This window comes from Rhamphochromis sp. 'chilingali' (assembly GCF_963969265.1).
Source record: "Rhamphochromis sp. 'chilingali' genome assembly, chromosome: 9".
Classification (NCBI taxonomy): Eukaryota; Metazoa; Chordata; class Actinopteri; order Cichliformes; family Cichlidae; genus Rhamphochromis; species Rhamphochromis sp. 'chilingali'.
Genome location: NC_137936.1, coordinates 32,797,865 through 32,811,779, shown reverse-complemented (window position 1 = coordinate 32,811,779; position 13,915 = coordinate 32,797,865). Strand labels below are relative to the sequence as shown.

Genomic DNA, 13,915 nt, shown 5'->3' with positions numbered 1-13,915 from the left:
GTCGCAACAATAGCACCAGCAGTAATTGTTTTAGTGGTGCTTAAATCTGTGTATACATCTCTAGTGTGAAAATTAAAATGTTTAAAAAGCTGAAATGTAATTATGAAGGCAGATTTCATATTGAAAGTCTGGATAGTAGAAACCTAGTGTGAATTCTGGGTTACTTCAAGCCTGAAGCTAATATATTGGTTAGACTATCTACATTTCAGTTCATGTGTAAAGCCACCCACACTTTCAATGAAATGCTTCCTCTTAAGGATGTTTTGCATCAGTGTTCTTGTGCAGAGGTACATGGAGATTTCCACATCTTCTGGCATTCAGAAACAATATCAAATTGTCACATAAACAAGAGAAGTGAGTCTGCAGCCAAAAAGACAGCGATTAAATAAGCATATGCTGGGTGTTGTTTATTGTGATAACCAATTTAATTGAGCTCTTGCTCCCCTCTTTCCTGGTGATTCCTGCTGCAGCCTGCTACATTCCCAAATGAGCCGTTCTGCCATCTCTCAGTGTGATTTGGCAGTGAGACACACAGCACCAGTCAGGAGTTACATTAGTCAGCCCATCTGCTCCTTACAAACTGTGGTTCTCACTTCAAAGATGTCTCTCACGCCGACTTCTTTCAGGGAGATGCAAGCTTGATAATGTGCAGTAATCGCACAGCCTAATATTAAGAAATTATCAAATACAAATAAAAAAGAATTACAAGTATGTCGGCATGATAGTGATGACTTGTTGATCAAATCCTGAATCGTACCTGTTGGAATTGTAGGTACAGAATTTTTGTGCTCCTGTATTGCTCCATTTAATGCAGCAATAATCAGTAATTTCATCTTCTCAAATATTAGAATTGCCTGCTTTGCATTATAGTGGATTGAATCTTTAAAGTCAGACATAATCATAGTCTTAAGCCAAACAAAGCATACATAGAAAGTAATAATAGTTATGATGATGTTTCATGTATAAAACAGCTATTAAACACAACACATGTGTATGGCAGTTAATCCGAGACCCATCACTGTTAATTCTGTTAGTCATAGCTCCACCTTAAACAACCTGTTCGCAAAATATACGACCAAACTCAGTCAACAATCAATCAAAGTGACTTTATTAGCATCCAAGCCATGCCTGTGGTCTCTTTGTTATTGAGAACTAACTTGTGTGAGGTAAGCATAAAGCAATAGGCCAGTGCTCAGGGGGGTCATTCTCTGTAGCCCTATCAATCCATTACGGTGGAGGGTGTCATAGACGGGCAGAGTTTCTCAGCAGGGACCTCTAATCAAGCGGGCTGGATATTTTTCTCCAGAATGTGACTTCTTTCTTACCCAAGACGTTCACACGTCACTGCAGGGATGAAGTTTGGAATAGCAACAGAACATGTATTGTTTCACATCCATGACTACCGCTGTAATCTTTTATATTTGGATGACATTAAGTCATATCCCTGTGGACAGCATGGCTGCTGCTTGCAACTGTGCCTTGGAGCCTGATAGAAATTCATATTTGGTGCTGTCTGTGTTAAAGGTCAGATGATGCTAATCACAAGTATTTGTCATTCATCAGTTGAGTTATGGGATTTGCGTTTCTGTACAAACCTTTAATTTTATTTGGGAAAGGCTGAGTTTACTGGTCTCTGTCTGCTTTTGTTTGCATGCATGTGTGTAATCCACATCATTAAGTCCTATATATGTATGCACTGGTAATGTTTATGCGTTCAGTGTTTGTTTTCAAAGTGCAACACCATGACATTAAGGCACATGAATTAATGTGAAGCCGAGTTCACTTGTTGTCCTCCGTATGTGTCACACTTGTTTTATGCATTGCTGAAATGGTAGCTGCTCGCAATTCCTTGCCAGTGAGGCAGACTTACAGAAGCATACAGCATGTATAATGCAAAATTCTTAGCATCAAGGTTCTCAAAGTACAGTTGACATGTATTGCCACTATTGTTTCCACTATTACGACCTTATTGAAACTACAGTATGTTCAACATGGATTAGTTGCTGTGGTTAGCACTATCACATCACAGAAAGAAGGTTCTAAGTTCAAACCTACAATACAGGGAGTGCAGAATTATTAGGCAAGTTGTATTTTTGAGGAATAATTTTATTATTGAACAACAACCATGTTCTCAATGAACCCAAAAAACTCATTAATATCAAAGCTGAATGTTTTTGGAAGTAGTTTTTAGTTTGTTTTTAGTTTTAGCTATTTTAGGGGGATATCTGTGTGTGCGCAGGTGACTATTACTGTGCACAATTATTAGGCAACTTAACAAAAAACAAATATATACCCATTTCAATTATTTATTTTTACCAGTGAAACCAATATAACATCTCCACATTCACAAATATACATTTCTGACATTCAAAAACAAAACAAAAACAAATCAGCGACCAATATAGCCACCTTTCTTTGCAAGGACACTCAAAAGCCTGCCATCCATGGATTCTGTCAGTGTTTTGATCTGTTCACCATCAACATTGCGTGCAGCAGCAACCACAGCCTCCCAGACACTGTTCAGAGAGGTGTACTGTTTTCACTCCTTGTAAATCTCACATTTGATGATGGACCACAGGTTCTCAATGGGGTTCAGATCAGGTGAACAAGGTGGCCATGTCATTAGTTTTTCTTCTTTTATACCCTTTCTTGCCAGCCACGCTGTGGAGTACTTGGATGCGTGTGATGGAGCATTGTCCTGCATGAAAATCATGTTTTTCTTGAAGGATGCAGACTTCTTCCTGTACCACTGCTTGAAGAAGGTGTCTTCCAGAAACTGGCAGTAGGACTGGGAGTTGAGCTTGACTCCATCCTCAACCCGAAAAGGCCCCACAAGCTCATCATACCAGCCCAAACCAGTACTCCACCTCCACCTTGCTGGCGTCTGAGTCGGACTGGAGCTCTCTGCCTTTACCAATCCAGCCACGGACCCATCCATCTGGCCCATCAAGACTCACTCTCATTTCATCAGTCCATAAAACCTTAGAAAAACCAGTCTTGAGATATTTCTTGGCCCAGTCTTGACGTTTCAGCTTGTGTGTCTTGTTCAGTGGTGGTCGTCTTTCATCCTTTCTTACCTTGGCCATGTCTCTGAGTATTGCACACCTTGTGCTTTTGGGCACTCCAGTGATGTTGCAGCTCTGAAATATGGCCAAACTGGTGGCAAGTGGCATCTTGGCAGCTGCACGCTTGACTTTTCTCAGTTCATGGGCAGTTATTTTGCACCTTGGTTTTTCCACACACTTCTTGCGACCCTGTTGACTATTTTGAATGAAACGCTTGATTGTTCGATGATCACGCTTCAGAAGCTTTGCAATTTTGAGACTGCTGCATCCCTCTGCAAGATATCTCACTATTTTTGACTTTTCTGAGCCTGTCAAGTCCTTCTTTTGACCCATTTTACCAAAGGAAAGGACGTTGCCTAATAATTATGCACACCTGATATAGGGTGTTGATGTCATTAGACCACACCCCTTCTCATTACAGAGATGCACATCACCTAATATGCTTAATTGGTAGCAGGCTTTCGAGCCTATACAGCTTGGAGTAAGACAACATGCATGAAGAGGATGATGTGGACAAAATACTCATTTGCCTAATAATTCTGCACTCCCTGTATATGCTAGGTTAACTGGGGGTATTAAATAAGCTGTGGGTGGGCTGTAATAGTGTGATTATCCATCTGTCTGCCATGTCATGGACTGGCATCTTTAGACCAATTTACAAGAGTAAGACTTACTTATATGTGTTGCCATGGCAACAGAAGAAGTGTACATCAATTTTCCATATTGTTCTAAATTAATAGTATTATAAATAATAAATAAAATTGTATTCTAAAATTGATTTTGTTGTTTTTTTAAGTTGCTTAATTTCTATAGTTTTTGGTGTGATTTGTGAGATTGGTCTTTCTTTAAGTGTCTTTGTTATATTCACAATAATTAGCAAGCATTACTACAAATCATAGGACACCGAATTTTGATCAAAGCTTGGAAAAGACAAAAAATATCACAATAAATCGGTAGAGAAAGCCATAACATGTTAATGGTAATGACCACTGGGACATAAAAACATGGCTTCTCTAAAGTGACTGTGAGAATCCTGACTATGAACTCAAAGGAATTTGATGCTAAAGCGAAAGAACACATGGCGTTTCACTGAATATGCTAGATCCATATAAAGATCCACAGCCCCAAAGCCACCGCACTCGGCCATGGCTGAGACCATCCCTCAGTGTCCTCAAGTGTTTCAGCTAAGAGACCACAGACAGCTGCACAGTTACCTCCAAAGAGAGTTGAAATTGAAACGGAGGCAGCCACTGACGCACATCAGCAACTGAAAAAGCTTGAAAACCAAAGAAACCTCAAGGTCATCGAAGCAAAGTGCGGACTCTATAATATGGATGAGTTAAAAGGAAAGAGTGAGAGATGCAGTCCTGTGTACAATAAAGGATCCTAGTTCACTTTATCTATTCGAAGTTTCAGGAAGGAAAAGCATGTTTAGTATAAATATAGGAATTGATGATGGTCACTCGAATTTCAGATTCCAAAATTTTTGTATTTGCAGCTTTTTCAGTGGCACTCACAGAATTGAGATCAGCACACAACAGCCCACAATGGGTTTCTAACTTTTGACAAACAGATAAGATTGCATTTGATCGGATTTGTGATAACTTCCATGCTAGTAAAGATAAAAATGCAGTGACAAGGTGGTAAAATACAGAGAACAAAATGGAGATAAAAAACAAAGAGTATCATTAAAAACGTTTACTGATGTGAGGTATAATCTCCAGGGTGACATGACTAATATTGCTTTAATAAAAAAAAGTTTTTTATTATCCAACTTAATTAGAGTCTAGTCTTTTTTTCTAGATGGTGGCCTTAGACCTGAAGAGACAGTACTATAAACAATATGTCAGAAGGTGTTGTTTGGGATGAACCATTGTCCATCACTCTGGACCCAGTGCAAGAGAGTTATGTGAATGACTTAGAAAACCTTATTGTGTATTCATAGGTAAGTGAGTTCACTGTGCCTGCACCAAGCTCTGTTATTGTGAGCAATAAACTAAAGAAATTATAAGCCTCGGGGCTAACAGAAAGCATTTTTGGAAAGATTCACAAATAGTACCAGACTACATCATTAACTTAGCTAAAAGGTTTCGTCTCTTTATCCCAAACTGTAGAGAATTAGAGAAACCTTTGACCCCTGAGCTTGGCACCAGATCGTGGTCAAAACTGATCAAGTCATAATTGGCCTCATGGCAGCAGAGCTGATTAACTAAAACTGGCTCAATCGACCTGAGATCCTATGCAAGAGAGAAACAGTTAAAAAGCAAAACAGCTTAACTTCCTAAGACCCGAACTCTTCCATGGTATGCATTTTAAAGTTCTCTTTGATATCTGGGCTGATTGGCACCTGATGAATGTAAAAACAAAGAATTACCAGATTTTTTTTTTTTTACCTAATTTTTGTTTCTGAGAAAAATGAGATTCTCATATGAGGATATTTGTTTAAAATTTGAATAGAACAGTGGCAGTATAATGTCCTCGTAAGTGGATATCAGGCCCTTGTAGAGCAAAATGTAGTATTTTGGTCTAGACAACCCAAAATGTGATCCCCACATATGTGGACACCAGGTCCTAGGAGGTTAAGAGCGATTGGTAGGAACAGTTGTAAATATGGCAATCCAAGTACTGAGTCAAGACTCCAAAGTAAATAGTTTTTCACACCCAAGGTTTTCAGAATGGATGGTGAATGGTTCTCGATACGAACTGTGAACGTCATTGATCAGATTCAACAACTCGTAAAGTGTATTAGGATGACAGAACCTTTAAATAAGCAGGAAAAGAAGAGCACACTTATTCTCATCAAGCTTTCACAGCAAGATACCTTTAAAGAAAAGTTGCACAAACTCAGCCAGAAATCTGGTAAGCTGCCTCGTAGCCAGCAAATGTACCAGCTTGACCTAATCTTCAAAGATGATATAATGAGAGTGGGAGGACGACTGAGGAGAGCATCGCCACTTCTTAATCTGCGACACCCGACATGCTCTGTCCAAGAGATGTCATCACATACTTCATCCTTGTTTACAATCACTTTAAAACACACGGAGGCAGAGGACAAACACTGAATGACAGAGAGCCAGTGAGGGTTTTTTCCTTCAGTAGCCCAGCACATAAGGCAAAGAGTCCCCTGTAGGAGAGCTAATGGGCCACCTCAGGAACAACAGATGGTAGATATTTCTAGCAACAATGTTAACTCTTCACCAGCATTCATGTACTGTTGCATGGACTTGGTCCATTTCATACTATGCAAGGTCAAAGGAATGGTTTAGATAAAGATGTTGGTAGCTATGAAGGCAGCATAAGCAGAAACATAGACACGGTGGACACAATATTTTTGCTTATCAGTAAACAGGTTTGCCATTTTAGTATTTGATAGCTTATGATTATGACATATTAACTGCCTGAAGTTGATCAGATTGAATTTGTCGTAGTGCTTTTTTGATATGGACTGACAGGGGAACAAGCAGTTCCAGTCCGCATTTAACCCCTTGTGTGGCTGCTCAAAACTGTGGTAAGAAAAGCATTGTTGCATTATTTATGACCTCGACCTTCACTGTGACTTATGATAGCTGTGTCAATGGACAGTGTGAATGCTCGATGATTCTGTGCGGGATCGCAGCCAATGCACCACTGATCGATAGATGCTGGTCTCTCTCTCTCCCTGCCTCTATTGATCTACCAGTGTGAGCCTGTGAACCAGACTGAACAGTTAGAAAAAAGCCTCGGTCCTCATTACTCAAAGAGCAGTCCAAGCACTGTCACTTCTGATGAAAACCATCCTCCTTTTCCTCTGACACCGTCGACAATGTTGAAGAATGAAAAATGCAGTTATGATCTCTGGGAAGGGATTATTATATTAAATTCTCCTTCAGACCAGACACAAAATATCATTTGTATTGTCACTTAAAATTCCAGCTTCCACCAGAGTTAATAAGTCATTTTCTAACTTCCCAGACTGATAAAAGGCTATCTTTAGCGGATTTCAGCTCCAGAGGTTTGGATACATAATAGGTCTGTTTTATTCTCAGCAGGCAGCCAATAGATAGAGGGCTTGGAAAATTAAGCGAGTGACTTTGTGGAATAGAAATGCTATTAAGCGTTTATAAATGCATGTGATATTGGAAATAAGCATGTGCAGAACATATCTAAAATCTACCAAGAATTCTTGGCTTTAAGTTAAAGACGACAAACCTCCTGCAGTGTTGACAGTTTTAAAAATTGTCTGACAGCTTGGCTATTTTAGTGATGGCATCTGAAGGTGAATTTATTAATTAAAGTTTATTTTTATTAATTTTTCTTTGTCTTTCGTAAACAATGCAATCAGGAAATGACTTTTCCTGTATATAAACAACCAACTTTGCTACTCCCACCATAACGTGTTTTGTTTTTTTCTCACAGGGTCAAAAGCCAAAAGCTGGTTTAATGGGCATTTATTTTTAAGTCCAAGTGATTCTCCTGTCCTGGGTTGAAACTTTATGTCTGTGTTTTCATGTTAAACTGGTTCATTTGCATTTAATAAGTGGCCTTGCAGTTAAAAAATGCACTTGCGTTACATGCAAACAGACCGGCTCCTTTCAGTTCTGATATGTAATGTGTTCATCCCTCAGTGGGAATGTAGAAAAAAAAAAAAAAAAAACTCTCGGTCCACCCGCTCCTGCACGAGTCGGACCGGAAGTTATGTAACTTCTTCAACTTAACTCCTTGTCTTTTTACAAAACACTTGATGTTTTGTTGCCATGGAGACAAAGACCCAGACAAAACTTCCCATGCGCACTGATTTGCAACCACTGGGAGACTTTTAATAGCAGCATGATATTCTTGCTGGAAAGGATAATTTTTTTAATCAAATTTATGTGCACGTTATTAACAGTAGAGTGGGAGTGAATTGGTGTAACTAGAGATTACACTAAAATTACTTAAACATGACCAGACTTCAAGAAATTCAGTTATATAAAATAAAGCCACGTGAAGTTCCGCCCCGCAGCACTCCACTTTTATTCTTTTTAAATTAAATAAAGAAGCAAAACAACGTCTATTCATGACTCTATCTTTAAGCCCTAGATGAGCATTCCCACAATAATCATCCTCATCACTGTATATATATATATAGTAGTGGTATAGCAGGTTGTGGAAAGTCTTCTTAGTATGTTCCCTCTTATTAGCATAGTATAATTTTTGTTGTAAGTAGATGATTATAGCCACTGCTTATCAACTTACTAAACACTTTCTTGATACATTTATTAATTATTTTTCTTTCATTTTCTTTAGCCTGTCAATTTTTCCCACACTCCAAGTATGTGTTTTCAGATTTCCGACTTTCTCCAACTACCTGTCTAAAAGTCAAAGACAGTAAAATAGATATAAAAAGCTATAAATCCTCAGATTTGGGAAGCTGGAATCAGCGCTAATGTGAAATCTGGATCAGGTTAGGGGTCCTGTCATTACATTGACATCAGGTTGGACTGATATCTTCTCTGTTATGCATTGTTTTTTCACATATCAAAATGTTTCATATGCTATCAAACATTTTTTTATTTGAGGCCCTGTCAGATAATTCTTCTAGGTAATGGGAACCACAGACACGCATTGTTTTCACTATAAATTAAATCAATGGTTCATTATTGGGCTCCATGTAAAGTGGCCAAGGAAAATCAGCTAAAAGATTTATTGTTCTTTTTATTTGTTTGTTTGTTTGTTTGTTGTTATCTTTGACTGTCTAAATTCTACATCAGGACTCTGTGTTTGCTGACTTGTATTGACATTTATTAAATGTCTGCAATCAGAACTAGAGCATGAAATGGTAAAGTGAGTCACTTTATTATTTCATTTTCACAATAAATGTTAGTAACGTTAAAGCTATTTAAATGAAATAACTGTGTATAACTGTGTGTTCTACAGCAGCGGTCCCCAACCCCCGGGCCTCGGACCGGTACCGGTCCATAAGTCGTTTGGTACCGGGCCGCGAGAGTTGAGGCTCAGGTGTGAAATATATGGTTTTCTGGGTTTTTATCGGTTTTCAGCGTTATTTTGTTATCGTTTTTATCGTTTACTCGGTTTTCCTTGGTCTTTTCACGTGTGTTATGAATAAATTTTCTTTTTTTCGGTACCGGTACTAGTTTTATTTTGTTGTATTTATCCCCGACACCTTAAAGGCCGGTCCATGAAAATATTGTCGGGCATAAACCAGTCTGTGGCGCAAAAAAGGTTGGGGACCGCTGTTCTACAGCATAATTGCTGTATTGAACTATGATTTTTAAAATGAAATGCTCTTCAGATGTTGCAGTCTGTTGCTGTAGAATATGAGAGATTAGTAAGAAGTAGGGTTTCTGTCAGTGTGGAAAGTAGTACAAAGCTGGATCAAGATATTTGATCAAGAAGGGTCAAAGGGGGGTCATTTTATTCTGACCTGCAAAGAAGAGGCGATAAGATTGATATTGGACTGAGGATGATGTAAAGTCATAAGGACAAAGGAGGGTGTCCAGAACTGAGATACTGACTTGGAGAAATGGCGGTGCTGTTTGTGACCTGCATGATCACATGGTCACAAACACACCAGCCAAGTGTCAATAAGTTAAGTAACTCTGCTTTTTTATTGATCACTTTGGGCATGACAGTGTGTGTTTTAAGAATGAACAAAATGTGTATGTGCACCATCATTAAGGCTGTTCTGTTTGCTTCCACACTTTGGGGGCAAAAATGTTATACCTTTGTGTTATTAATATTTTTGCACCTTGGTGTAATTTATTTCTTAGCTTATACATACTACCATTAATACAAACAGACAAGTATCATGACTGTTGTGCCAATTGGGTTCTTAAAAAAATCTTATTAAGCCTTGATCTATGGGGTAGGTGGGTCTTTGAAAAAAACAGTTAGACACTGTTAGATCTATTACGCAGAATGGATATTTCATGGCAAGTCAAGATTTTCTTTGGAGAAAAGAAAAGGCCCTTCTTCGGGAAATGTGTTACTTCCAGGTCCTCACAAAAGAGAATTAATGGTACTGTTGTTCTTAGACATCTACTTAAAAAGATAAATAAGCTGATTTTTTTTTTCTAAAACTTGATAAATTCATTACTACAGAACTATACCACTTGTCTTTTTTATATTATGATGTCCCCCCACTCCCCCACCTCCCAAGCAGTGGTGGTCAGTAGGTTTTTTGGATCAGTGTCATCCGCTTTAAGAGGATTTTCTAAAGTATGTTCGTAGTAGAGTACTAGATGTTGCCGCATTTGGGGAGAAGAGAGGCTCAGCTTTTCCTTTGGTGTTCACATGTTGAAATGAAAACCTAGAATGGCAGAACAACAAAAGGGTGCATTGTGCATTAGCCTTGAATCCCATTTGACCTCATTAACCCTGCTTGTCATCCTAAACCACAGACGGTGACAGACTCCTTTGATGAAGCCTGTCAGGATGAATTAGAAACAACACTGATTTTGCATTTTCGTCATTAATCGCAGCCGTAACAAAGACTGACACTCAGACTCTTCTTTGAGGCGATTCTATCAACACATGGCACACATGGCAAGTCTCTCTCTCTCTCTCTCTCTCTCTCTCTGTGTGTGTGTGTGTGTGTGTGTGTGTGTGTGTGTGTGTGTGTGTGTGTGTGTGTGTGTGTGTGTGTGTGTGTGTGTGTGTGTGTGTGAGGGCACTCGTTTCGAGTGGAAATGAGATGACTGATCCTGGAGCTTATGTGCTATCTATAAACGAATACACACAAATTGAGCACGTAATAAACTCAGCTGAGTGCTGATAAAGAGCGCGCGCATAGATTTACCAACTGGGGCGCGCTTGTTTTCAGCACCATGGAGAGCAACATCTCCTCAACAAGAAAGAAGACACATGGCAGAAATGCAAGAATTTCATTTTCTGCGCTGCTTGAAAACGGCACGTATCTAGTTGCCCCGGTACATCCCTCTGTTTCGGTTGATTATCGAAATCCTTATGATGTCATTTCTGTTGGAAAAGTGAAGCTGTATCTAACAACACTTGTTTTGTTTTGTTTTTGTTGGAAAAGAGGACAAATAAGATTCAATTGAAGATTAGAACGAGGACTTTGCTTTCCTCTATGATTTTCTTTTTTTGCATTTGTGTTGGAGGTGAATCGCATACATTTTGGATTCGTGCCCTTTATGTTATTTTTGCTAAAAGGGAACTGGCAGGCGTGCTGATTTGTTGTCATTCCCACGTGATAAAGATAATAACGGGTTCGCACGAGCTCACAGCGTAAGAATAAAACTTGGATCTAACAGGTGTGGATCTGATTTCATCAAGTGTTTTCGGCTCGCCACACAAGGGTTGGGTGCTCGACATTAAGTGTCAAGTTAATTTCCGATTGGGCGGGTGGTGGACGTATGTCAGACATATGCGCGCTGTGGGTGGGTGTCGGCGTGTTTGGAAAAAAAAGCCCGAGGGGAGTGCAGCGCTTCAGCGTGTGGATAGGCAGAGATAGGTGATGGTTGGAGGAGCTGTAACTGGCGTCGGCCTCAACTCTCCAAAGCTGTAAGCTTTGGCTGGGAGTGGCGTGGCGCACCCTGCTCCTCCAGACTGAAAACCACCTGTATGGATGACCAGACCTCCAGCGTGATCCTTCCGCACGCGTCAGCGGAACACAGGGGACGCAACGAGTCTGACAACCGGGGTTATGCCGAGGAGAAGGGCGTCATGACGGTGGAAAACATGCTGGAGGAGTCCGCCGTGCTCTCAGCGCCTCACCTGTCGGTGGACAGATATGAGCGCAGTCGCCAGGGATGCTGCGAGAGGGTGGTCATCAACATTTCTGGTTTACGTTTCGAGACGCAACTGAAAACTTTCAGCCAGTTCCCAGACACGCTATTGGGGGACCCGAGGAAAAGGATGCGCTACTTTGACCCACTGAGAAACGAGTACTTTTTCGACAGGAACAGACCAAGCTTTGATGCCATCCTCTACTACTACCAGTCAGGAGGGCGCATACGGAGACCTGTTAACGTTCCCATTGATATTTTCTCAGAGGAGATCAGGTTTTACCAACTCGGTGAGGAGGCCATGGAGAAATTCCGCGAGGATGAAGGGTTTATAAAAGAAGAGGAGCGCATCCTCCCCAAAAATGATTTTCAGAAGCAGGTTTGGCTTTTGTTTGAGTACCCTGAAAGCTCTGGGCCAGCAAGAGGGATAGCCATCGTTTCAGTGCTTGTTATTTTAATTTCAATTGTTATTTTCTGTATGGAGACTCTGCCGGAATTCCGGGATGACAGAGACCAAGCCACAGTGGCACCCGCAGTTAATGGCACTGCTCCCTTCACGTCAAGTCCATTCACAGACCCTTTCTTTGTCATCGAAACGTTGTGCATTATATGGTTTTCTTTCGAGTTGCTGGTCAGGTTTTTTGCCTGTCCCAGCAAAACTACCTTTTCCAAAAACATAATGAATATCATTGATATCGTCGCCATAATCCCCTACTTTATCACTCTGGGGACAGAGCTGGCCGAGAGGCAAACCAACGGCGGTCAGCAGGCGATGTCCCTCGCCATCCTGAGGGTGATAAGATTGGTGAGGGTCTTTCGTATTTTTAAGCTCTCCCGACACTCAAAAGGACTTCAGATTTTGGGACAGACCCTCAAGGCCAGCATGAGGGAGCTTGGCTTGCTCATATTTTTTCTTTTTATCGGAGTTATTCTCTTCTCCAGTGCAGTTTACTTTGCAGAAGCAGACGACCCCACTTCAAGTTTCTCCAGCATACCAGATGCGTTTTGGTGGGCAGTTGTCACCATGACCACAGTTGGTTATGGGGACATGCATCCGGTCACTATTGGTGGTAAAATAGTGGGCTCTCTGTGCGCAATAGCAGGCGTGCTAACCATTGCCTTACCCGTGCCAGTGATTGTGTCCAACTTCAACTACTTTTACCACAGAGAGACTGATGGAGAGGAGTACCCACAGTATCACACTACAGGTAGCTGTGAGCACCTCCCCTCAGAGGAGCTGAGGAGGTCGTGCAGCTCCTCATCTCTCAGCAAGTCAGAGTACATGGTGATAGAGGAGGGCATCAACAGTGCGTTCAAACAACCCAACTTCACCACCGAAAACAACCAGAACTGCGTGAACATCAAAAAGATCTTCACAGACGTGTAAATGAACCCCGCCATGGATCATTTATGAAGCATGATGAGACAGTACCTATAATATTTTTATATAGCCACTCGTAACGTGTCAGTCCATATCTGTGGATGAAAGCTGTAAACTTCTGTTTTAACAAGGTATTAATCTTTATTTTATTTGCACCAAAGCAAATGGAAACGATACAAAAATACTTCAGTGAAGATTTTTCTGTTTTCAGTGTTTCTCCGTGATCAACAAGTATTAACCTGAGCAAAAAAAGGAAAAAAAATCACGCACAGAAAAGTGTTTGCTTCAAATCAGAGGAAATAATAACAATAAAAAAAAAAAGCTTGTTAAAACAGACATTTTTCAGCGTATAAAGCCACACGATGCCTACATATCTTGATGTTATAATGCGACCGTTGTTGGTGTTCATGACTGGGATAGACGTGTAGCATATAGTCTTCTACTGAATCTACCCACCAGTCCAAAAACGACGTCTTGTGCTTCGTGGAAATCAATAGACTATGGTAATTTATATAGCCCAATGCCTGTTTCGGTTATATTTAATATCATAACCTGTCCACATGTTGTTCGGATTATTATTCAGGTAATAAAAACGCAGAGTGCTGTTAATGGAAACGCTTATCATAAAATATGAGTTGAGCTTTTCGTACAGTGTATTTTAATCCAGAACTGCCTATATAGCCTATATTGAATAAAACTCAAATGAACTGACTCAGGTCCCACCTGTCACTCGTATATTCTTT

At 40.3% G+C, this 13,915-nt stretch overlaps 1 protein-coding gene across 1 annotated transcript; it reads left to right on the top strand.

Annotated features, from left to right (window-relative positions):
• Window positions 1-11,507: 11,507 nt before the first annotated feature.
• kcna3a (potassium voltage-gated channel, shaker-related subfamily, member 3a) lies at window positions 11,508-13,178 on the top strand (the record flags this gene model as incomplete). Its single annotated transcript, XM_080892044.1, has 1 exon — window positions 11,508-13,178. The coding sequence occupies exon 1, from the start codon at window positions 11,628-11,630 to the stop codon at window positions 13,176-13,178; it is 1,551 nt and encodes a 516-aa protein (XP_080748170.1). The 5' UTR covers window positions 11,508-11,627.
• Between the last annotated feature and the right edge of the window lie 737 nt (window positions 13,179-13,915).